The sequence below is a fragment of the Diabrotica undecimpunctata genome, chromosome 8 (genome assembly GCF_040954645.1).
Source record: "Diabrotica undecimpunctata isolate CICGRU chromosome 8, icDiaUnde3, whole genome shotgun sequence".
Classification (NCBI taxonomy): domain Eukaryota; kingdom Metazoa; phylum Arthropoda; class Insecta; order Coleoptera; family Chrysomelidae; genus Diabrotica; species Diabrotica undecimpunctata.
Genome location: NC_092810.1, coordinates 108,389,676 through 108,415,411, shown reverse-complemented (window position 1 = coordinate 108,415,411; position 25,736 = coordinate 108,389,676). Strand labels below are relative to the sequence as shown.

Here is a 25,736-nt window from a genome sequence, read left to right as displayed (position 1 = left end):
CAGCTTCTCAATTCCATCTCTGTTGCTCTTATTTTGTTTTTGGTTTTCTTATTTATTGTCCAAGTTTCACACCCATAAGTGAGGATACTTCTTGTCATAGTATTATATTTTTTTTTTCTTTGTTTTCATGCTGATGTTCTTATCCCATAGTACTGGGTCCAATTTTCGTATGCAGTCTCTTGTTTGTCCTAGTCTATTTTTTATATCTTCCTCCGTTGTTCCTTTATTTGATATTATGAAGCCTAAATACTTATACTTGTCTGTTCCTTTGATTTGTTTACCTTCGTCTATTTCCAGTTGTTTTATTTCTGTATTCTCCGTTGTTAGGTATTCAGTTTTCTTTAGGTTTATTTCCATTCCATTCTTTGTATATTCCTGCTCCAGTTTTTTCATCATAAAACTGAGGTCATCCTCGTCTTGTGAGATCACTATTTGGTCGTCGGCAAAACTTAGCGTATATAGATATTCGTTCCTTACTGGTATACCCATTCCTTCGCACTTTCTTTTTCGTGGTTTCAGGGTTTTTTCCAGGAATATTTTGAACAGGGTGGGGGATTTGGAGCAACCCTGTAGTAGTCCCTTTGTCGTCTTAAATGGACTGCATATTCTATTGCCCGTTTTGATAGCTACTTCATTATTCTTGTAGAGTGCTTTTACCGCGTTTATTAATCTTCGTGGAACTTCGATGTCTTCCATTGCTTCCCACAGCTTGGTTCTAGGTATTGAGTCATATGCCTTCTTAAGATCAACAAAAGCCAGATGGACGGATCTAGTTTTGGCCATCCTTTTTTCTATTAGTTGTTCGACCGTGTAAATGTAATCTAAGCATACTTTCCCCGCTGTGAAACCTGCCTGGTCTTCTCCAGTTTTTCTTCTACTTTATTAAAGTTTCTTCCCTGAGTTGCGACAGCTGTATTATTAGCGTAAATAAAATGTTTTGTTTGTTGGTTTATGGGTTGATCGTTGGTGTATATGTTATATATAATCGGCGCGAAGACACGTACCGACGACAGACTATTATTTTGGTTTCTATACCGACTGTTCCTGGACTGGAGTGTTACGTAGAAGCGTCTGTTTTGAAGAAAAATTTCATCAACCTTGTGAGTGGCAAATTGTCATAGGAGGCAATTAGATCTATAAATGCTACCCCTATTATTTCTTTTTATTAAAAATCATCATCAATAGGTTGGGTGAGGTTAAGGATTTGGCCGCAGCCGGACTTACCGGGATGAACCCTGTATGTTCTGGATTAATTTTGTCTTCATAAATTTTGAGGATTTGTAATGTACTGATGCAGCAATTCATCATTGGTACAAACCAATCTACGGTTATTAGTACAAAGTTCTTTATTTGGTTTGTTCGTATTTAGTCTATGTCAGCCGGCTCATTATCTTTCATTTGGTGAATTATGCTCTCAACTCCCCTAGACAAAAGGTGATATCTATAACGTCAATTTCTTTGCGTTTGCTGTTTTGTTTTATGTCCAGGCTCATCACCAGCGTGCATTGCCTGTCCGTTCTGTTAGCGGATGACGCATATAGTACGTCCTCCCCAGCTTACGCTGTCGTTTAAAAAAAAGGGCTATCCTCATATAGCTTCTCATATCTTTTAAGTAGGGGTTTATTTATTGCACCCTGCTTTTTACTGGGTTCGGCAATCATTGGAAAAATACTGTCGTGATATTTATTTTACGATTTGTACAAACTTATCATATGACCCAGAGATGGTTTCTGTTGGGAAACTTCTTGATCCAAGGTATCAGAAAATTTTTCCCGTTTTGTCTTTTTGAAGCTAAACCTTCTCTTGAAAGGAGAACAGTTTCGTATCTGATTGCCGCATTGAAAAGGCAAGTATTGGTCTGTGTTGTGTTTTTGGGAGGGGGCTTCCAACGATTTTTGTCACCTAATCTCCAATCCTCTCGCTGATAAACATATTGTCTGCGTTCTAACAACTGCGCTATCTTTCCTTATTGAAAGATGCGGTTTATTTTGGACCATGGTTAAGTTTAAGGTTCATGTTTTCCGCCCATTTTTCTAGTTCTTAGCCATTGAAAATCCGCCTCGTCATAACCCCAATAGACACTGTGACAGCTGAAGACAACCAATACGAATTTTATTGGCTGTGAGTGAAAGTTATACGGTTCCTCGAAGGAAATGTCAGCGTTTGGTGGTTTGTAGATTGACGTTATCATATATAAGTTTAACTGCACTATGAGGATCTTGATATCATTACGGTTTGTTAAAGATGTAGTGGCTACGTAATTATTGTGGTCTCTCCAGTATAAGCTTTATACCCCCAAACCTTAGTCTGCGGCTTGCAGTACCTCGATGGGTTTCTTGAGCCAGCAGAATATTGTCATCGTGGTCTCTGCGAAAATTAGATCACAGACCTTTTTAACTGCTAATTATATGAATATTAACTAAAGTATTCCCCTAGGATGGCCTTGATAAAGACCGTTTGCGTTTTGATTAAGTTTGCATCTGTGTTGGAGCACCGCTTTTGAAACAATTAGCCTACATTACTCATTTCCAGGGGTTGCCCGATTATTTTTTCTGGTGGGCACAATCTATGAGGAGGCTCATTTCATGTCCCCATAGAATGTAATAATAATTCTAAATAAAGAATATTGAAAATAAACAGAATCTTAATTGAAAAAAAGATAAAACAAATATAAATCAAGATAAAGATGAAAAACTATCAGACAAAGATCATATACTAAAGAAAAACTAAATACCAATAGAGCACAAGTAGATTCGATTGTACACTTGCACATAAATTCACCAGTAATCATTGGTACTGCCAATTCTTTAGATAATTTAAAGAACGCGCTTCTGTGTTTTTCAAATCGACATTTATTTTTATATACTGGACATAAAAATACAAATATAAAAACATATTGCATATACAAATATGCAAAAAAATACGTCACAAGATGTCATTTTTGACATCTGGGTGTGTATTTGGTGTAACATCACATAATATTTTTATTTTCTGTTACCAAAACTGATCTTCCGTGTTTCTCTATTTAGTCAAGATGCACATTCTGTAATTTATCTTTAAGGCTGTTTTATCGGTGCACCAAAACCTAGGGACAGTGTTTTCTCTGTTATTTACTGACAAAATGTCTCGAAATTTGGACACGTTATTCGAAATTATGTTGCCTTTAAACTGATGGTTTTACTTTTTTTATTTTTTTGAAACTTCTGTTGAAAAATTGGAATATACTGTTTAACGTTCTATTATAACCAAACTTTTTACGCCCATCACTCGAAAGAGTTTTTTTTTCTGTAATCGTTAATTTTTGTTTCACCTTTCTGTGTCCAGTAATAGTCGAGAAAAGCGTGTTCCAATTTTAAAGAAAATTGCTAAAAAATACTGAAATCTAATAGTGAAACGTGTTACTCATAATTGGGCTTAGTTTCATCGTTATCGCCTTCGTGACGTCAAATCTCATGAACGTACGGTCAGTTAGTTCGTGTTAAAACTAATTTGAATGGAGAATAATGTATTTGTTGTCATTAAACTACCCGTCGGCCGGCGGCACTGAGTAAAGATGGTCGCGCGTAAGCAGTGTAGAAAAGTAAGTGATACGCCCATTTCAAATCGCAGTGTACTTGAACTGCTAAAACAGCCTTAACCCCTAACACAAAATTAGATTTATTGTGCATTGAGATATTCTTTGCTTAATCTTAATATTTTTTATTCTATCTTGAAAACATCTTCTAGGGTTGGATTAAGCAATTTTAATGATCTTTTGTGGTTTCTATCCTATGCCTCTATTTACATGTAAGGCTTCTCTAGCCAGTACCTATTATTGTTGGTTCTTAATTTTCTCTTCCACTTTATAAGCGGCCCTAACTTCATTATCAGTAATTTATTTAACAGGATACGACATATTACATACGCTCATCAATACTCATCATATATTAAACAATAAGTCATTTCAACTCTTCTAAACTGAAAGTGATTTTGAAATATAAATTTACTTTATAAAATATTGAAGAACCTTTATTTGGTGCACAATTTATTCTTATAGCTTAAACAAAAAACAGACAACTTTTACAAACAAAAATATCTAAAACGTCATTTGAGTCGTTAAAGTATTATTCCTTTGCAATTTTCTTCCATAATATGATTCCTGTGTATAAATCCTTTCACTCCTACTAGGGGATTTACTTGAATCTACGGTAACAAAAGGCAGAAAGGAAAACACTTGTTTGAATCCTCTACGGAATCTAAAATATGAAAAAAAATGTAATTGGATACCAAAGAGAATTCAAATAATATATTGACTGAATTATTGATTCAGTAACTCATTCAGTAAATAATTCAATAACATTGAATTATTTTAATGTTATTTATATCTGAACTAATTACAAATAAACGTTCTTATATAGTTAGATAATAAATTCGAGGGAGTTCTGGTTAAAGCATCGGAGAGTCCGAATCTGATTTTTACTGTTTCAGATTATTTCACAGATATTGCTCCCATCTATATACATCACGTCATTCATCTAATTTCGAAGAGTGGCTACAATTCGAGTCAATTTAGAAGAGTGACTACAATTCCAGCTGTATGGAGCTCTTGAAAGGGCATCGGAATTTGTATTATTTTTGTCCTATACTCTATATATATATCATAATTACAATATTCTTATAATCGCTCTGGCCATCTTGCCATTTGACCACAGAGATTACGAAATTGTAAAAGCCACTTCAAAGCTGCATGATCGGTTCATAGAAGAAACTTTCGACCAGACATATTTGTGAAAATGTTCACAAGTCTTCACCATACCTAGAAGTCCTCTTTTAGTAACGCAATAGTTACCTTCTGGTTTCGATCAGATACTTTTTAAAAAGTGCAATGTCTTTATTATTCAAATTTCTGTCACCAATTTATTTTTAGTTTATAAATTATTTAACAATTATATCCTACACTTAAAAAACGAGTTCTTTCTGTACTCGTTGACAATAACAACAAAATTATTGTAAATGCAAACGAAATAAGAACAGAATGGCAACTGTATATATCAAAGTTGTTTGAAGATGACAGAAATAATATTACCGAATCCGAAGCTGATAGATGAAGATAACATAAAAATACTAGTAAAACTTTTTAATGCAATATATAACACTTGAGTGATTCCCGCAGACTGGCTCAAGTCCATCTTTGTTACAATACCCAAAAACAATGCTAGAAAATGTTCAGAATATCGATTAATTAGCCTAATGAGCCACACTCTTAAGATTTTCCTAAAAATACTCCACAACAGAATTATACTTAAATGCGAAGAAGATCTCAAAGATACCCTATTTGGTTTTATAAATGCTATGGGAATTAGGGAGGCACTTTTTGCGCTAAATATCCTATTACAAAAATACTGTGATTAAAAAAGATTTATTTGCATGCTTCGTTGACTTTGAAAAGACATTGGGTAAAGTACAGCATGCAAAATTATTGCTGATGCTAAAACATATAGATATAGATGACAAAGATATTCGTGTAATTAAATATCTGTACTGGAATCAAACTGCTATCGTAAAAATTTCAGATGACTACACCGACGAAATCTCCATACAATGAGGAGTCAGACGAGGTTGCATTTTGTCCCCAACATTGTTCAATGTTTACTAGGACCAACTATTTAAAAAAGCACTTGAGAGACAGTCATACGGAATTAAAATCAACGGGGAACTACTTAATATAATTAGATACGCGAACGATATAGTAATTCTGTTAGAAAACATTGAAGGTCTCCAAATTCTGCTTGATCGTATTAAGAAAGTAGTAGAGAATATGGGCATTAAAATAAACTCAAAACAAAATCAAAGTTTTAGTCTTTCACTAGATCCAGACATAGAAATAAAACGAAGAGTCACAATTACTAAAACTACTTTTATGAAAATAAACACATTTCTTTACAATAATCATCTCAGTTTAGAACTAAGACAACTAATGGTTAAGGGCAATATTTGGTCTGTATTTTTGTATGGAGCAGAAGTGTGGACACTAAAAGTAACAAGTATGAATAGAACTGAAGCATTGGAAATATGTATTCATAGAAGGATGCTGAAAATACCTTGGGCAGCAAGAAAAACTAGTGAGGGAGTACTAAGGAGGGTCAACGAAGATAGAGAATTGCTAAAGACTATTAAACATCGGAAAATGTCTTATCTACTGTAAAGTAGTAATTTCTTGAATTGTCTGAACATTTAGTTGTCACGATCTTATGCAACATTTTCGTTTATTTTGCCGCCAACACTGCAATTCAAAGTTTATAGAGACCGAGCCAATTCAATACTTTATAATTAATGATAGAGTTTAATGTATTATTGATCTCGTTCTTTGGTTCAATAAGAAAGATCGTGAAGATAAACGTTTTTAATAAATTTTCGTTTGTCTAAACATTTAATTATTAGGGCTCGTATAGAGAAGAAAAATCGATATAGAATCATACAAATGATCCATAAAGGCAAAACAGAAGGCTGTAGAGGTGTAGGAAGAAACCAGGTTTCTTAGTTAAAAAATATTCGTGAATTGACTCAGATATCAAATGCAGGGCAATTATTTTATGTATACTTCATTCACAATTATTAGAACTGACTTATGCAGAATTTAAAAGTATCCCGCTAATAAAGTCGAAGCCATAAAGGGATTTGCCTCTTCAGGTAAATAGTAAAAAGGGCCGGCTTAACGAATTTTATATTTTATTTGTCATTTACATTACATATTTAATATCTAGATAATTAAGGGAAAAAATATATGAACTGATGGAGTATTCGAATTAATTAATTATTATATTTTCTGTCTCGATTCTTTATTAAATATATCCAAATTTTGAAAGTCATAAACAATTTTTGTTTTGTTAAAAAAATTGCAAGTGAAATAATAAACTGGTGAAGTGAAAATTAAAATGAATTAATGTAGATATATACATATAGCTAAATATGATTATATTTTAAACTTCACGTAAGGAAAGAAGTGTTTTAATTGTTAGTAAGGTATAAAGTATGTCTGAAAAAGTTGGCAACAAATGGGAAATTTCTTTATTATTAATTTCATGAAAAAAACTATTCTTCATAAACATTTCTGCATTTCATAGAAATCAATAATCAATAATCAAATTTATAAAAGTTTAAGTGGTATACACCGAAAATCAAAAATATTGATTTATGCTTAAAAGTAAAATACTTTTAAATTTAGGTGCAGCATAAAATGTTATTTTAATTTGGTTGTAGGATTTAAAAATTATTTTTAAATTTAGATGCATGGCCTTTTAATGATGCATCAGTAGGTGCATTAATTTTTAATTTTATTTCTAATTTACCTTATTCAATATACAAAATCAACAAATGCAAAAGTATTTTTTTATTTACTTTTTACTTTAAATGTATTATTTAATTATTAGAAGGTCGTGAATCTAAACTTGGACATAATGTTTAATAGCTACAAACATTTTAAAATTACATTTTCTTGCATATCTAAATTTAAAATCACTTTCCTCTTCAGTATTAATTAATAATTTTGATTTTTCCTATCTACCACTTAATATTTTATAAGATTGCACAACCTTTAATGAAGAATAATTTTTTTTTCGTAAAATTATTAATAAAGAATATTTCCCATTTTTTGCCAACTTTTTCAGACATGAAACGGAAAACTTAAACATAACATGTCAACATGAATAAATATGAACCTTTTAAAACGAGTAAATCGCTACTCACCGAAGGGACCTCAGACGTTCAGATACAATTAGCGTTTCTTTGTAAAGACAATGAAGTCGACTTTACTAAAGTAACAAGACATTTATTTAACACAGACACTACACAGTACTCCCCTGAGTTAAACTAGTGAAAACTAGTGCCAATAAAACACAAAACACACACAAAACATTTTCTTCGTTGAGACTTAAAATAATGATTAATAACAATAATTATGGGAAATTTGTATGTTTATAAAAAGAGTTTTTTGACATTATGCTTGAATGATAATATTTGATCTGATTATATATACCTATATACAGTTGTGCTATGTTTGGCTATTATGCCGGTCCTGGCAGCTTTCATCTTTTCAGCTTATGAGTCCTGGCCGGTCTCATTATAAAATAACTTTTATAATGAGACACTAAATTTCTGGATACAGTATAGCAGAAAATTGATAGGTCTTCTCAATGGTAATTGCCGACGTCAGATAATTATGATATGGCACCTAAAGGTAAAGAAGAATCCTGGTTTGTCCCAGAAAGAGTAACCCGTGACCAAATCTTCAATGTAATTAAAATAAATCTTAACCATTGCCAATCGCCTTAGAATGTATTCATTCGACACAAAACAATAGATTTTTAATGCGTTAGATTCGGCAAATCGCAAAGAAAAATTACAAATACGGAAACACTGGATGACAGACGAAACTATGAAGATAGTATAAAAACGGAGAGAGGTAAACTGCTGTACAAAAAACCTTACAGATAGAAGTCAATGGATCGCAAAACTAATACACAAATAAAACATCTAAGTAGAAGAGACAAAAATAGACACATCAATGCCATAGGAGGTAAAATACATGAATACGCGGATCTTCAGGAATCTAAAGAACTGTTCAATAAAGCAAAGTACCTATCTAGAGAATTGAGAGAAAGTACCAAATATTCTTAGAATCGAGAAGCAGTAGCTGTCATAAAAAGACTGTAACTAGGAATATCAGGAAGAGAAGACCAAATAACAGCTGAAATAATAAATGGCATGGGCAAGACGGAATTAACGTTATTCATATACAATGTGTGAAGAGATAATTATGGAATACAGAAAAATGATATTCCGATTGGTGTAAATCCTTGTTTAATCCAATGTATGGAAAACGAATCTCAACAGATTGTAGTACAGATCAATAGCTCTTACATCACATGTAAGTAAAGTTCTTCTTAATATTATTAATGAAAGGCTAAAAGTGTTTCTGCTATCCCAAATTTTGGACGAACAATCATCAATTAAATGGAGTTTAAGTTGAAAAAGTCACAAAATTACACAAAACATCAACTAGATTCAGACAGAAATAATACGCAAAATATCAATTACTAAAACTACTTTTATGAAGATGAAGTCATTTATTTGTAATATTCATCTCAGTTTCGAACTAAGCCAAAGAATAGTTAAGTAGGGAAGACTGGTGTCAATTGTAACAGGTGTCGTTTGTAACAATAGTAATATTTGCGCCATCTTTTGAAATAAATCAAAACGAACTAATATGCATAGAAGGATATCTACCTCACACCACCGACTGTAGTTTCAGAGTTAGCCGTATCCTATTGCACAAGTTTAAGGCACATGTTTGTATTTCATCATATGACGCAACTAAAATACATTTTAGTTGCGTCACAAATTGTTGATTTTGCCGTTCGAAACTCAACTTAAAAATATTTTAAGGTAAGGCCAATCTTTTTTAACATCTTTAATTTCGTTTACTGTAGCTCACCTTTTCTACGAAGGGCATACATTATCTTTCTTATTTATAGGTTAACTTAATGTCGATTGTAACACACACTGCGGTGTCGTTTGTAACATGTTACAATTGACACCTATTATATTCTTTTTTAATAGGGTTCTTTATTTTCTAGATCGACGAAAAATGGTGAAGCCAAGGCCAAGAAAAACGGAAAGAGGGTTAACGTCAAAAGATATTTATGACGAAGCAGCTAGGAAGGTAATAGATACTAACCAATATATTAGAAAAGTGGCTAAAGATTATGGTATGTGTCACGTTCCTTTATATCGCTATGTTAAGTCGTTACATGAAAACTCGCAACTTCGGGTTGGATACAATCCTTACAACAGAGCGTTTAATTATGAAATGGAGTTACAGCTTGCTAAATAGTGCGAAACTATTGTAGATTTATATTTCGGACTTACCACAAAAGATTTACTCGACTTAGACATGTACGAAGTCTTAAATCCAAATTTAAGACTTCGTACACCTCAAGCTACTAGCCTTTCACGAGCCATGGATTTTAATAAAGAAAATGTAAACAATTTTTTTAATAAATTGTCAACTGTTTTAGACAGATAGAATTTTGAGCCTTACAATATATATAACATTGACGAGACGGGTGTTTCGACCGTTCAGAAACCATCCAAAGTTATAGCTAGAAAAGGAACTAAGCAAGTAGGATCCATATCATCCCAGGAACGTGAAACTCTAGTAACACTATGTGTAGCCATTAATGCAGTGGGAAATACCGTACCCCCAATGTTCGTCTTCCCACGATTACGTTTTCAAGACCACTTTATTAGAGATGGACCAGTTGGGTGCATAGGAACTGGAAATAAGTCTGGATAAATTCAAGATAATGAATTTCTTATTTTTATGAAACATTTTGTTAAACATGTAAAGCCAAGTGAAACTAATAAAGTGCTTGTATTGCTAGATAACCCCTCGTCTCATATTTCGATATTTCTGATAGAATTTTGCAGAGCTAATTTCATTGCTCTACTTTCGTTTCCGCCTCATACTTCACATAGGCTTCAACCTTTAGATCGTGGGGTATATGGTCCGTTTAAGAAATATTTTAATAATGCTGGTGATCAGTGGATAAAAAATAAACCTGTAAAGAGAATGAATATATACGATTTGCCTTCAATTGTAAGAACATCACTTCCTTTGGCCACAACGCCTGTCAATATTCTTGCTGGTTTCTCATGCACTGGTATTTGGCCTTCCAATCGAGAGATTTTCAACGATAGTGATTTTAATGCATCAACTGTAACTGATAGACCTCTATATGAAGAAAACATAGAAAATAATCAACCAGAATCACCTACAGTTCAACACAACAGTCACTTGGAAAGTCAACCGTGTCTATCCGCTACCTTGTCACCAAAAATACACAATACTCTATCACCCAAGTCTAATAATCCAGCAGTATGTATTTCGCCTCAAGATACGAGTATTAAGCCATTGCCGAAAGCAGACTTAACCAAACCCAAAAAAGGAGGAAGAATGAGACGAAAGAAAGCTATTCTGACTGATACACCAGAGAAGATGTTGATTGAAGAAGAAAATTCAAAGAAAAGGGACACCGTCAAGCGTAAAGTTCAGCTTGGACGTAATCCAAAGAAAAATCTTTGCCACCTTTGCCATTGAAGAAAAATATCAAAAAGAGAAGAGCACCCCTGAAAGCAACTGAAGAAGATTCTTCTGAGTCTTCCGATGAGGAAGTTTTGTGCTTGGTATGCGGTGGTCCATATTCATCAAGCTCCGAAGATTGGTTACAATGTCGAGAATGTAAGCACTGGGCACATTTAAACTGTACAAACAAAAGCCCATTCTACATTTGCTTCAATTGTGAATTTGACAGTGATTAGTTTTTTTTTCTGTAAAAATATGTTACCAGAATTTGTTATTGCTTTTATTTCTAATGCTTACACATATCTATTATTTTCTGTCATTGTAATATGAAATATATTTTTACTACTTCCTATTTAATTTATTTTTACTCTATACTATAGGTTAATATCTTTTACAATCAACACCAGCTCTGTTACTATTGACACCAATAAGGTGTCAATTGTAACGCATGAGGTAACCTGACACAAAGGGTCATAATTTCATTTCTGTAATACTTAAGCAGCTTTTGAGCCAAAGATACTGTGTAATAGAGTCCGTAGTACAGGTTTGAATAAATTAAAAATTTAACAAAGCTCAACTTAGTCAAAAAAAATCAATTTGTGACATTTGTTACAACCGACACCAGTCTCTCCTACTATATGTGGTCTGTACTTTTGTATGGAGCAGAAGTGTGGACACTAAAAGTATCAATCATGAACAGAATTAAAACATTGAAAATGTGAAATTATAGAAGAATGCTGAAGATACCTTGGACAGCAAGAAAAACGAATGAAGTACTAAGGAGGGTCAATATATATAAACACTTTTAAACATCAAAAAATGTCTTATCTGGGACATATGGTGAGGGGAAATCGATATAGAATATTACAACTGATCCTTAAAGGCAAATCAGAAGGCCGTAAAGATGTAGGAAGACAACAGGTTTCTTGGTTAAAAAACTTTCGTGAATGCAATAATATATCAAATACAGGACAATTATTCCATGTGGCATAAGATCGAGAAGCCTTGGCAATGGTGATCGCCAACGTCGGATAACTCTGATACGGTACGTGAAGAAGAAGAAGAATCCCTCACTTCTGATAACACTTGTAACGAAAATAAACTCTTGGTTCGAATTATATTCACAGATTTTTTTAAACGTTATTTAAATATGTTTTAATTTAGTTCGGTAATAAATTCGAGAGAGTTCTGGTAAAAGAATCAAAGAATCCGAATCTACTTTTTAGAGTTCCAGGTTCGAGATTATTCAAAATATACCGCTTGTAGCGATATGTTTATGATTCAATATTTTTTATAAAATTCTTATTAACTCTTATAGAGTTTTCAAAAACCGCATACAGGATGAAATTTATTTTGGGAATCAAACAAATTTTTTAAAATTACACCTGATTTTTTTCTAGTTTGACTAAATTAGTTGATTAGAAGAATAGAAACTTCAGTCAAAATTTGCTCCCCTGTTATAATTAAATAATGGGAGCACTCACACTTTTTTTACTTGAGAACTTTACATAAAATATCCTTACCATTATAAACAACATATATAAGAAAACTCAAAGAACATTGGTCCAGTGGCGCACCTAGAATTCTCTGCTACTTTCATTTTGAGTCCTTAAAATTTGGGTTTTAGTTTAATTTAAAGTACTTAAGATAGCAGTGCCAAAGTTTCAGGCACCCGTTATCCTGCCTACCAACTAAAACCACCCTCTCCTACTTGTGCACAGTTGACTGTTGCATGTATCGTATTCCGAAAGTGGGATGGCCGCTGTAAGACTGACGACATTTTTGGAACACTCCCTCCTCTTATCTAGATCTTATCTCTGTCGTTAGTAAAGTTATTTTTTCTCTTCTTCTTCTTTCTATTTAACTACTGTTCGGATGTAATTGTGAACGCTAGTCCATCCCTCCTTACTTCCTGTCATCTTCACGATGTCTCTCACAGTCACAGGGTTCATACCTATTTCTCTATACATTTTGTTTCTCTCCCCTGTACATCTATTACACTCCAGTATTGTGTGGGTAACAGCCACGAAATATTCGCAGTATAGGCATTTATCTGTATCTGTCTTTCTGAACCCATGAAGTTTCTGAGCCTTAAAACAGACAATCTACCCAGTCTCTTAGGTTCGGGATCAGCATCTTGGTCCACTGGGCAACATCTTTCATGTTGTTTCACTCTTCTTGACATTTTCCCATTTATCCATCTTCTGCTCTCTTTTCTCATAGATATGTCTCCTTTCTACTACTAACACATGCAGAGGAACACAACCCGTGATAGTCCACAAGGCCGCCGCAGATACAGTCCTGTAGGCGCATGTTATTCGCAACAGACTCATCATCATCATCATTTAGCCTATATTTGTCCACTGCTGAACGTAGGCCTCCCGTAAAATTTTCCACCTATTTCTATTCTATCGCAATAGACTGTTATATAATAATTATTGTATTCTATATATTTAAAGTGGTAATTTAATTATTAAGTTACCGTTGTGGATTTTTTGTATTGTCTGTGAAAGACAAGTTACATTTTCCTACTATTGTTTACATATGGGTGGGTTTTAACCCCCAACCCCCTCCACCCCTGGGTGTGCCACAGCAGTGGTCGTCCAGAAAGTAAATAACATATTGTCACAGTACCTTAGGCTATTTTTCTATGCAGTTGGCTTGGTTTTTAAGGCATTTATTGTATCGTGGAATTAGTTTTTAGATGCCGGTGTTATAGTCGTCTACCGCCAAATACCTTCGTCGTTTTGAAACTCCTTTTAACCCAAGAATTCCTTTAGTTACGGAAACAGATGATAATCGAAGCTCTAGGCTAGAGGAAGGGTGCTCGAAAATTTTCCATCGTAGACGTTGAAGTTCTTCCTGAGTTCTGCCGATGCATGCGGCCGAGCATTTTCGTGAATCAGAAACACCTTCGTCGATATGCCACGTAGTCTATTCTGTATTGTAATATCCGTTTTAGTCTTTGTAGGGTTTCGCGATAGGCTTCTAAATTGATTGCTTCACCCCGAGACATATACTCTACCTGGATTAACGCCGCTATTTAAAAATATTATAGAACAAAGACGTATGGCCACATAGTAATGAGACTTAGCTCACACTTATGCGACAGACAGAGGTAACTGGCACGAAATTGCGGCGGTGGAGGATAGGCGCCGCGCGTGATGCGCAATCGTTCTTTACTTTCTGGACAACCCACGTATTATTGTCGACTTGCGGAATGTCAGCACTTACTTGTTCGTAACTCACGCCATCTAGAAATTGTTCAAACATCCGAGTATAAAATTTAATTTTGGTCTACCGCTTTGAGTGAGAATTCATAAATGAATCAAGTCAGCAAATGGATGAGTATTGATGAGAGATATTCGTTAATACTCATTGTCTTTTGAAAGCCACCAAGATCCCAAGCTGCTTCTAAGCACTGCTATATTATTATAATGGTCTAAATAGTCTTAATATTAATACTTATTTTTGACTTACCGTGCGTTCATCCAACAATATATGATTGGATTATACATGGAATTGCTCATTGCTAACCAGTATATAAACAAATATACCTCTTGAACATAAGGAGCAAGCGTTATAGACGGATAGTAAAAAGTAAGCAGAAAATATATTTGATAAGGAGACCAGCAAACTGCAAAAATTGTCACCACAACTATCATCATTTTGACAACCTAAAAAAATAATAAAATGTAAATAATAGGTACCTTAAAAATTTACAATATTACTGATAATTTTTTCAAATCAAAACCTTTGAAACTATTAATTTTGACTTGAACTTAAATGAAAAATATAAAAATTTAAAAAGTTACAAACATACAGTAGGTTTTAAAATAGTTTATATAAATAAACTGTTTAAATTTTGCTAATGCAAATATTTTTGTGTTTTTACTAGGGTAAGTCTAGAATCATTTTGAGTCAGCCCTCAATTCGTTCTCGGACAGGAACTAGAAGATAATTCCAGTGGCGAATCCAAGGGGGAGTCACAGGGGTCATGACCCATCACCAAACAAAAATACATATGTATAAGTTAAGAGTTAAAATGATTCAAGAAAATAGGAAGAATTTGAATCCAATAATAAAAACTGTTATTCTTTGTGGTAGACAAAATATTTCTTTCAAAGGGCATGGGGATGATAAAAATATTGAAAGTATTGTAAACATCTATGGTACAAAAAAAATGATGGCCATTTTAGAGCATTACTTCGGTTTAGGATAGATGCTGGCGATAATGATCTGCTAAAACATTTGGAAACTGCTCCAGCTAATGCTACATTAATTAGTAAGACTACTCAAAATGATATCATTTCTTGCTGTAAAGAAGAATGTGTCTGCGATATCTATATTTAAATGAGATTAGAGAAGATTCTATTACATTTGTTATCGCCTACGATTCGATTCGAGAAGAAGCTGTCGGTTTTTGCGACATTTTGCAAACATGCTGTGCGTTGTCAATGTAGCAATCATATTTTGAATAATTCCTTGGCGAGCTTCTCAAAACTTATATTATGTCGTAATGTTTCAGGAACTATGAGAAAAGTAGTAGCTTTTGCTAATGCCTCTCCCAAACGACATGATGTTTTTAAGAAGGAACTGGGGGCTGCTGTCCAAGGTATTTGTGAAACTCGTTGGGTTGAAAGGCATGAAGGTCATCTTCAGTTCCGGGGCGAATCAATCATTAAAATATACAATGCTTCTGAAACAATTTTTACGTGGAAGGACAGTAAAACGTCAGCTGATGCATTTTCATTAATGCAAACTATTAGGAGCCCAGAATTTCTCATTTCAGTAGTTTATCTTAGTGATGTTTTAGGTAGGACTGTATCACTTAGTCGTCTTCTTCAGTCACCAAAATTAGATTTGAAGAAGGCTACTGAGAGTATAGAAGGCATTAAATGCATTCTTTAAAATAAAAGATCAAATGCTGAATCTGTTTTTAGCAAACTTTAGTATGAAGTAAAGGAAATAGCTGAACAACTAGAGATTAAATTGAAGATGTCTCGTATAGTTTCTCGTCAAAACCAACCTGCTAACTCTTGCGAAGAATATTTCCGAAGATCTATTTATTTACCCTTTTTAGACAATATCTTAACTGATTTAAAAGAACGAATTTCACCGAAAGTTATGAATCTATTTAGTCTTAGAGTTGTTTTACCTAAAACTGATAACACACCAGAAGATAAAGTTGCATTAAAAAATATACTTTTTTAAAAAAATATTGATGTATTGATTGAATTAGGTAAATATCCTCAAAAATCTAAACTAAAACTCAAAGAGAATTTTGTTCCCGTGGCTAAGCCCTCGCAAAGGGTCTCTTTAGGCATTAAAGAGAGATTGACCTTTCCGGAACCGTGCTACAAAAACTTACGCTTCAGGCCGTGTGGGGTAACTATGGTACCCCACTAAAATACTTTAATAATTCATTATACAATGAAGCACTAGTAACTAAAATAATTTGTTTTTATTTTTAAACAAATATACATTGTTTTCATTTTTACCTTTAACTAAAATCTTTAAACTCATTATTTTTACAGTCAGGGTATACAAATTTTTTACTTTCTTCTCGATATATGTTGCAAATGGGTTTTCTGCATATACTACATGATATTTTAGTATTTCTATCCCGTGATCTAGCACAAAAGCTGTATCTTCGATTTGTATAATGTTGAGTTCCTCTAGCAGGGTTTTCTGATACTGTAGCATTACTGTTAGAAAGAAATACATCTATCGCGGTTTTTACAGTTTTGTGAAAATTATTGCTATTCTGTTTCCGGTTTATAATATTTGGGAGTGCAAGTTCTTGTGCTAAGTTTTGTAAAAAAATCCTTCGCCTACTTCGGTTATTACTTTTCCAATCGGGAAACTTTTTAGTGAATATAATATAGGGATTGAGTGCAGCTATATCAATAATTTCCATAAAAATCCTAAATGGCCATCTCCTACTTGAACGAACACATGTATATTCTCTGGTCATTTTATCTCCGGTGTCAACGGACTCTTTGGTTTTATTATAGTGTAAAATAATTTCAGGCTTACGTTTTGCTTTTTCATCAGAGGATATTTCTTTGCTGTGAAACTGTGTCGATAAAAGAATAACTGCTTTCTTTTTTGTAAGTACATAAGACACTAATGTGAGATCATCAGAAAATCCAAAAATAGAGGAACGTTCTTCGCGCACAGAATTCGGAGCAAATTCGGCAGGAATATCTTTTTTGTTAGCCCTTAGAGTTCCCGTAATTGTAAGTTGATGTCTTAGCAGTTCTTCGGCTAGGGGAATGGAGATAAAAAAATTGTCTGTACTAACTCCACACCCGGATCCAAAACAGGGTCTAACCATATCTTAAACTACCCTAAAACCTTGATTCACTTCTCGTTGTTTTTCTATCATTCCAGTGTATATCTGACTGGTCAAAATATAACTAGTATCAGAGTCCGAACAAACCCAAATTTTTATTCCATATCGACCAAGTTTACTTTTTATATAAACTCTAAATGGACATTTTCCTCTGAATGTAGCTAACCTCTCATCGACTGTGATATTTTCACCAGGTGAATAATTATCAATGCAATTTTTTACAAATTGATCATATGTATTGCGAATTTCTTGTAGTTTATCTTTTGTTTCTATTATTCTATTTGTTCTTGTGGAGGGGTCATCAAATCTTATGTGTCTGTAGATCATCTTGAATCTATTTCGAGACATTACAGCAGTAAAAAATGGTTGTTTGAATAGTTCATTTTCGGCCCACATTTCCGCCAAGTGAAGTTTTCTTTCGTGATTCCTTCCACTGGCTATAAATACTTCAATGAAAGCGTTTAATTCAGTAATTGTAACATTTTCCAAACCATTTGATCAGCAGGATGATTTTCATTAAATTTTTCAGTATATACTTCTCCGTGTCGATTTGTGTGCGTGCATATGCCAGCTAGCATATTCTCCTTTATATAGCATTGGAATGCTTCTTTTATTGAAGTAATAGCCATGACACGACAATTTACTATATTATGAGCCCTGCGCTTTGTAGGTGCAGGTAGTTGTGTTTTCCATTCATATCCAGATTTCGATTTTAGTATTTCGGCAACTGGCTCAAAAGTAGATTTTTCGCTTTCGTTTTCAAGGACTGTAATTTCATCTAGAACTATTTCTTGTTCTTCGACATTGTCCTTACTTTCTGATTCACTAGGACTAAGCTCTCATTCATCGTCACTATTGTCACTTTCTTCTAAAATTCTACGTAATTCCTCTTCAGTATAATATTTACGTAGCGCCATTTTCTCCAAAATACACACATACGTGAAGCAAAGCAAAGTAAAGACTAACAGTAATCTAAAAATAGAATATTGTTTATGTATTTAGCTGGCCGACGACAGGAATATACATATATGATTTCAATACATAGCAGGCCGTGCGGGATAACGGAGGTACCCCAAGTAATTAATTTCAATTTTAGTAGAAAATTAAAATTAAATCTAATAATTTTTATAAAACAAAGATTTAGTAATGTATTTTCTAAGATTACCTGGAGGAACAAAAAAAAAATAAAAATATTTTAAAAAGTTATAATAACAAAACCGCATCTGGGGTATCTAAAATACCCCGCACGGTCACGAAAAGGTTAAAAAATCAACTGTTCGATTTAGATAAACGTGGCATTATTAAATGGCAGTATTAAATGTAAACCTAAATGTAAAACTCCTATAGAGTGTTTGAGCAATTTGGTTATTGTTGGAAAACCTGATAAAACATTAAAGATTTGTTTGGATCGTAGAGATTTAAACCAAGCACTTAAAAGGAATATTGTTTAATAACTACTATTAAAGACATATGCAGTAATTTAAAAAACAAATGTTAATTTTCTGTTTTAGACTTTAAAGAGGGGTTCTGTCAAGTTCAGCTTGATGAGATGTCCAGTAAAGTTTGTGCATTTGAAACTCATTTCGGCATTTGGAAATTTGATACACTTCCATTCAGACTTAATATTGCTCCCGAATTTTTTAAGGAATTAATTTAGAAAAAGGACTGCATTTTAATAACTGCAGTTAGAAAAGAACTGCACATTGATATCTGAACCGATTTTAGTAATACGAATATTTTTTAATAATTTTCTTAAAAAACCTTGTTGCAATATAAAATAGCTTTTACACTATGTTAAGCTCTTCTACCTTTGTGAGTATTTCAATAAAATAACTTTTGTTTTACCTTTCTTTTGTTTGTGATAATTTCCATTTGTCTATCGGTAACCTCACCGATACTTTTTGACCACCATAATTCTGCTGCTACTTGAGAATATGTAATAATCATTGCACCGACTGGTATAAAGTACGTGAAAACTATGAATGATATGTTGTAGCTGAAACAATCAAATAAATTAATACATAGATATCTAATATCTATATCTATAAATAATAAGTGTTGCATAGATTATAAAGGTAATAGAAAATCGACAAATTAACAAAATAAATCAGATGTATTGATTTAGAATAGTAAAACCAGCAGAGATTAGTCTCTTTCTTAAATTCTTTTTTTTTTGAATGATATAACGGTATAATGAACAAAAATCACATAAGTTTTCCTGCATGTTTCTGTATTTCACTATTTCAGGAACTATTCTAAACTTCACTATTCTAAACCGAATTAACAACAAGTGCGAAGAAATAATTAGTCAAGAGCAGTTCGGGTTCCGGAGATGCCTTGGAACTAGAGAAGCACTATTTTCTATGCAAACACTCCTTCAACGATGTTGGGAGGTAAGAAAACCCGTATATATGTGCTTCATTGATTTTGAAAAGGCATTTGATCGCGTCCAGCATACCAGACTAATTACCGCCTTGCAGAGCATCCAACTAGATGAGAAAGACATCAAACTTATTGCCAAACTTTACTGGAACCAAACAGCCATTATTAATACCAACAACAGAGAATCAAAGCCAATCAGTAGTGAACGAGGCGTAAGACAGGGCTGTGTACTGTCTCCCATCCTCTTTAACGGGTATTCTGAGAATCTATTTAGGGAAGCTTTAAAAGATCAAAAAGGAATTATCATAGGAGGAGAAATAATTAACAATATACGGTACGCCGACGATACTGTGATTCTAGCTGAAAATTCTAGCTGCTGATCGACGATCTGCAGGAGCTAATCAATAGAGTTGACATGGAATGCACAAATTGGGGACTGTCGATAAATATCGATAAAACTAAATACATGGTGACCAGTAAATGCAGAGAGTTCAGAGATTAAAATACCTTGGATGTTGGATTACCCAAAATCTGGATCCATCCTTCGAAATTCGATGTAGAATTGAACAGGCAAGAAACTCATTTCAAAAACTCAAGCCTCTATTATCCAATAACTCATTAAATTTGGAAATCCGTGAAAAGTTTACAAGATGTTACGTGTGGTCTGTACTTTTGTATGGATGTGAAACTTGGACTTTAAACGCCGATATCATGAATAAGATCGAGGCGTTTGAGATGTGGTTGTATCGAAGTATACTAAAAGTTCCATGGACTAGCAGAACCAGAAACGAAGAAGTTCTTCGAAAAATGGGACATCAACGAACTCTATTAAATATTATTTAGAGGCGTAAACTAGAATATCTTGGACATATAATCAGAGGACCAAGATATGAGTTCCTTCGGCTAATTCTCAACGGTAAAATCGAAGGAAAGAAATGGATAGGACGGAAGAAACTCTCATGGTTGAGGAATTTGCGGCAGTGGACAGGTTTGACAGCGGACCAATTGCTACACGTAGCGCAAGACCGAGATCAGTATAACAATATTATAAGCATGGTAGTCGCCGACGTTCCGTAGGGATATGGCACTCTAAGAAGAAGATTTCAGGAAGATGATCTTCTTTTCATTATTTTTATCGAAATGTACAATAATATTTTCTTAAGCCATTGCTCTCCATTCACCTTTGTTACAGGACCAAACTATTGGATTGTTCCTTGCATTCTGTGATTCATTATTTCTGTGGCATTTGGATAAAGCTTTATTTCTTAATATCCAATTCTTTACATTCTTGAAACTTGATCATCTGAAATACCTATGGGTTTCTATTTTTTTTTGACATAGTCAACATTCCGCACCAAAGGATAGGATTAGTTTTACCAGTGCTGTGTTTATACAAAGTTTTATATGCAAGAATGTCTTATTAATACACTAGCTAACCCGACAGACTTAGTTCTGTCAAATAGATTTGGATGTGGCAGTTTATTTTTTTAATTCTCCTGAACAGAACCGTCACCATGATGATAGGGAGTGTGTGACGGTCAGCTCGGGTGACCTAAGTATCTTCGTTTCCACGAACTTTGGCCACCCTTTTGGACCCACTAAGGGGATGTCTGCCAGAGGGTTTCAAACTAAGAGGGGAACTTAAGGTTCAAACCTAATTGAAAAAAATCTAAAGGGATAGTGGGAATCTAAAGGTGACAAATATTATAAAGTGGGTGCTTCAATGACAAAACATAGAGATAATTAATTATTTATTATTATTACTATTAACATAGGGTTAATAACCGATATAATAAAGAATAATGAAATAAAACGTATATAAGTATTTTCAGTAATCGCTTTATTGCAAATCAAGTGAATCATAATTATTAACAAAAATTTGTTTTATTTTTATTGTAGTGCTTTATGATATACAATGTTTTTGTTTGATTACCTGGTGAATATATAAACAAATCTGATGGTTTTTCAACACGGGAACAGGCAACGTACAATTGACCATATGAAAAACATTGTTTTTCTATATTAAACCACAAAAACCTAATGATTGCCCCTGGGACTTATTTATGGTCATAGCAAAAGAAAGCCGCACTGGAAACTGTAGTCGTTTCAATTCAAATGGTACATCAGTCGGAATCATTGGGATGCGTGCTATCAAAACGTCTTCTCCTTTATACTTTCCTTTCGGTATAGTTGCTTCTATCACGTTGTACCGATCCAACCTTTAATTGAAGACTATGAGGTGGCAATCCTGGTAAACCCAGCGAGTTTAAAAATTCAGGCGGATAGTTGGCGACATCATCTTGGTTAGTAGCCGAATCAACTGATTTATATATCCTCAATTCGCCTGTAATTTGTTCTTGAATTTTGAAATTTAATTCATTTACATCTATGTTTTTTGCCGCCAATATAGTCCGTTCGCTAAACCAATCATGGTTTCTGTAATTTTGAGCAACATCTGGAAACACCTTTTGAATAAGCTCATCTTTTGATCGAGTTAACTGACAAAAACTTTGAGGAAAGTTAATGCAACCAGTCAAGGTGTTTATAGGAAATTTGCAATTACCAATGAAAATGAGTTGTTTAGAGAATATGTCTCCAGATTGGTCATTTTGCAACTCGACACGTACATTCTTGATTAAGTGCAATACCTTGACATGTTTCCACAAAGTGGAGGACTTTAAACATGCATTGAGTTCATCAGCTGGCGTTGATCGTGGAATGTTTGACTCTCCTCTGGCATGAATCACTGGCAATCTCCTGCTAATAAAATCATTGCACCACCAAATGGGTTATGATTGCTCCGTAGATCTTGTAAAGTTCTATCTGAAGCCTCCAAAAATTTTTTATGTGCCATCGTGCATTCATCCCAAACAATCAATTCACATTGCTGCAAAACCTTTGCCATTGCAGAGTTCTTCGAAATGTTGCAGGTTGGAGTTTCGTTGCTTTGCATGTTTAATGGCAATTTTAGTGCTGAATAGGCTGTTCGACTACCTTCAAGCAAAGTTGCTGCGATTCCCGACGAAGCGAGTGCAAGTGCATTTTTATTTTGTAAGCGAATTGTTGCTAATATCAACGAAATCAAAAAAGTTTTGCCTGTACCACCAGGTTCACCTAAGTAGTAAATCCCTCCTGTTTTATCATTTGTTACTTTCATAAGTGTATCAAATACATACTTCTGTTGTTCATTCAATAGTGGAAAATTTGTTTGAATTAATTCTTTCAAAGTGTTGAGATCATACAGTTTTTCTCGGTGCAACACTTGTTTAAAAGCATTATGCATTGGACGATTGGGCGCGGCCAGGCCTAATTGAAATAATAGTTTGTTTAATATCATCAAGCACATGTCCTCAATTGAAATCAATGCTTCATTGTAAATTTCTGCGCTTATTTGTATATTTGGATTTTCCCTTCTAATCCGTATTTAATACAAAATATCATCACACATATTATCTTTGTACTTGATCCACAAATCATTTGGGTTTGATGGGAAGCATGTAGATGTGATTATAGAAAACAATGTTCGTATTTGATGAGCTTGTGATGAGTTTGATCCCAATGAGCGTCATTTTCTAGCAATTGCAAACATTAGCAGACTTCTCTCTATGATCCACACAAATCACCATCAACAGTTCCTAAATGTTAGAATGATGAAGGGCCACGTACATTGACTAATAGAAGTAGTAAATAAAAATATTCATCATTGCTTGGATGTACTGAACAAATTCGACCAATCGCATCGGTAGAATATACATCTGGGTATCCTGGAACTGATTTTCCTTGTTTCCGTCGTATAAATCTCCTTGAGGATTGATTCCAAGTATAATATTTTGGCATTTCAGAATATAACAATGTTTGAGCAAAAGCATCGTTTTGGCACATCTCAAAAAAACTGGGTAATGTAGTAGATGGTGGCGAAGCAGCTCTTTGTACTGCCTTCTGTGCTGTAAAATATACTCTTTGTCCATTTTTTAAATGCACAGCTAAATGAACAACAGTAGGGTCTCTCTCATGAATAGGAAAAGAAAATATTCGCTAAACTGCTTCATTACTACTAACATAGCGACCCATTTGGTATTGGGTAACTTCATCATTAGAATTCCCTGCATTAATACCAATCACATCCATATCACTCCCTTTGGTTACATATTTACAAATGTATTTAATAGATTTCACTGAATGGCAAGATTCAACGTTGATGTGCGCTTTGAAGGTCCTTGATGAAATGGGTGAATATGGAACAATCCAGCGATCATCTATTTCAATATCTTGTTGATTTAATTTGGCAATTGTTAATCTTCCATTGTCTGCTGTCGATCGGCGACGATACAGTGGATAACCGCTATTATCAGTCATTTTTTCAGATATTAATGTCCGTGGATATCGCTTTGAACATTTGAACGGTTTGAACATACACGGTGAATTTTGATTAAGAGTTCCACAGGCACCATGTATCATGTTTTTGATAACTACCTTATGCAATCCAGGATCTACTTCTACATTAGGGAGTTCAGCTGATATTACTGCAACAACTTCATTTGGCTTTATCTTTTCAACTAACCAAATCAAAATGTGTGCATGTGGCAATCCCCGTTTCTGCCACTCCACAGAATACATCCAGCAGCGTGTCTCTCCAAACACATAATGTTTCATAATGAAATCCATTAAAGACTTCAACTTTTGTCTAAAGACTCTAGCTGTAATATCATGACGATAAATGGGTGATTACCCAAGGAATAACTCCTGCTTGATTTCTATCCAGTGTAGATTGCATGTGAATGTGATGAACAAATCTGCTGTACCATAATGACGAACATATGACATGGCATCTTAAGCATATTCATGCATATGTCGAGGGCTTCCGATGTATGTTGCTGGAAGAATAGTCTTCCGACCAACATTCTGTGCATTTCAATCAGTATTAATCGCATCTCGAAGGTGAATATACTCTTCAGATCTAAGTTTGGTCTGATTCAACCTGATGAATATTAATCTATCCGTTTCAATTTTAACATACATGTCTACAACATACTTGTGATATAATCGCCGACATTTGAGTATGTGATTGTCTTCATTTCCCCGAATCATTAGGCAGTATGAATAATAGTTTATTAAACTGACTTTTTTGTTGGTTTTAGAACCTGGAAATAGATTTTTGTTTTCATAACATTGAAAATAAAAAAAATAATATAGTGACTGATAATATATCTTCATAGCTAAAGTAATATTTCAATTACCTGTAATGGAATTTATCATCTTGTTTAAGAAATCATAGCCATCTTCACCTTGCCAAAATATAATGGGATATTTGACAAAAAGTGTATGGAATCTGGTCATATTCCTGAAACCAATGAGTACAATGGATCTGGTGGTGGATCCAATGGTATCAATTTCACTTTCCCATTTGCGCAACACAATCCATTGGCTTTATATTTGTATTTCAATGCCTTAAAATGAGAGTAAACCAAGATCATAGATCCAATAGTAACACATTGGTAATTACTGTAGTCAATTGACAAATCGTAATTGAAAGCAGCTCGATTCAAACTTGCGCGATTATTAGTTGAATCTCTCGCTCTCGCTTGCCGCGTTCGCGATAAACGAATTCTTTTAAGTTCATTTCGGTCGTCACGTTCTTGTGCAGTATGATTAGATCGGTAATTAGTTTGTTTTGTAGCATTTCGAGTTCTTCTACCTAAATTACTTCGTCGCATAGGAGGCATATCGAATATATTAATCACAGGTATTAAAATACTTTGCACAAAACACGATATTAAACAATCAATCAAAAATAAATCAAAGAAAACTGGAGAATTTGTTTCGTTTATTAAGTTTATCTTTCACGTCATTCTCAAGGTTTCTATCTATTTCTTC

The 25,736-nt window shown here is 33.9% G+C and overlaps 1 protein-coding gene across 2 annotated transcripts in view; it reads right to left on the bottom strand.

The window, feature by feature from the left end:
• Positions 1 to 4,007: 4,007 nt before the first annotated feature.
• The window catches only part of TkR99D (Tachykinin-like receptor at 99D), a 90,250-nt gene continuing 68,521 nt past the window's right edge, over positions 4,008 to 25,736 (bottom strand). For both annotated transcript variants that reach the window (XM_072541603.1, XM_072541604.1), the window contains exons 6-8: positions 19,326 to 19,476; positions 14,603 to 14,799; positions 4,008 to 4,235 (exon numbers count right to left, since the gene is read on the bottom strand). In XM_072541603.1, coding sequence (XP_072397704.1) covers positions 4,076 to 4,235; positions 14,603 to 14,799; positions 19,326 to 19,476 — 508 coding nt within the window. In that variant the 3' untranslated portion in view covers positions 4,008 to 4,075. The remainder of the gene's footprint in view (positions 4,236 to 14,602; positions 14,800 to 19,325; positions 19,477 to 25,736) is intronic.